This window comes from Bison bison, unplaced genomic scaffold (genome assembly GCF_000754665.1).
Source record: "Bison bison bison isolate TAMUID 2011002044 unplaced genomic scaffold, Bison_UMD1.0 scf7180017864289, whole genome shotgun sequence".
Taxonomy (NCBI): domain Eukaryota; kingdom Metazoa; phylum Chordata; class Mammalia; order Artiodactyla; family Bovidae; genus Bison; species Bison bison.
Window position 1 is genome coordinate 11,951,880 of NW_011494861.1, and position 1,367 is coordinate 11,953,246.

Sequence of the window (1,367 nt, forward strand, 5' to 3'; positions counted from 1 at the left end):
CAAGTTGGGTGAATCAGAGGTCTTGGGACTGTAAGGGATCACTGGATGGGGTTTCTAAGTCGGAAGGATGTAAACCTGAGCCAACCGTGTATCTCCTGCCCCACAGAGAATGCCAGGGCACAGAGAGAGAAAATGAAGCAAACACTCGCATAAAGGCAGAACCAAGAGACGGAGAGAAAGCCCTATATCATTTGATGTCATCAATGACATCACCACCAAGAACCTTCCTGTTAAGGTCTCCTGTCTTGCAGAAAGCAGGTTGAGTTTGGTTTCTATCATTAACTCCAAGACTAGATTTGTAGTTATTTCCATTCTTATTTGTCTCTGCTATTAGACAGCTTGGGCTAACAATTTTCTTTTTTTGGCCATGCCATGTAGAAGTGGGGTCTTAGTTCCCCAACCAGGGATCGAACCTGCACCACTTGCATTGGAAGCTCAGCGTCTTAATCACGGGACCGCCAGGGAAGTCTTGGATGGTGAGCAATTTGAGATCAGAGCCCTCACCTGGACCTGTCTCAGCCCGGGGCCTGGCACACAGCAGGCCCTCAGCAGGGCTCACGTGGTGACTGGACTGGACCAGCTACAGCTAATTAAACCATGGACCTGTCTCAGCCCGGGGCCTGGCACACAGCAGGCCCTCAGCAGGGCTCACGTGGTGAGTGGACTGGACCAGCTACAGCTAATTAAACCAGCACCGGTCCACTCACCTCACACCGGTAGCAATTCTCATGGAAGTTTCTTCCCATACACTCGATTTTGAAGGCATCCTTCCCATCTCGGGGAATGATGGGATTCTCACAGATGCTGCACACCGGGGCGAACTTCCTAGAGAGAAAGAAACCCAAGCTCAGGAGGCGTTCACACCCACGACCGCAGAAATTAGCTGTCAGAACCTGGGCTGGCTCTGGTTTACCTCCCAGAGCTATTTTGGATCTGTTGCTATGTGACTATACCTGGAGCTACAACCACAAATGCCTATTTCTTCCTGGCAGGAGCAAATGGAGAGACCTGCATAATTAGACCCAGCTTCCCAGGGTATAATTAGCCCAAGGGAAGGAAGTAACTGGGGAACACTGGAATTTGAGAAAGCAGAGAAATCTCATGTGTGCGTTTCCGGTGAACCCATTTCATTGGTCTTGTATCGGATCACCGCTTTCTCTTCTTTCCTTTTCTGCTAGGCGCTTCTGTCTCTCTCCTTGGACAGTGATGGACAAGGCCTCTTGGACATGTGCGTCACCATCGCTCCATACAGCTAGCTACGAGGGGAGGCACTGGGGTCTGGGGATTGACAGCAAGGCCCTGAAGTCAGTTCGACGGGGTTTGAATCGCAGCCTCCATTCTTACCATCAGGGAGACTTAGGTACAGT

The 1,367-nt window shown here is 50.7% G+C and overlaps 1 protein-coding gene across 4 annotated transcripts in view; it reads right to left on the reverse strand.

Annotated features, from left to right (window-relative positions):
* The window catches only part of FBLIM1 (filamin binding LIM protein 1), a 27,500-nt gene that overhangs the window by 5,163 nt on the left and 20,970 nt on the right, over positions 1-1,367 (reverse strand). For all 4 annotated transcript variants that reach the window (XM_010850038.1, XM_010850036.1, XM_010850035.1 and 1 more), the window contains one exon: positions 708-825. In XM_010850038.1, coding sequence (XP_010848340.1) covers positions 708-825 — 118 coding nt within the window. The remainder of the gene's footprint in view (positions 1-707; positions 826-1,367) is intronic.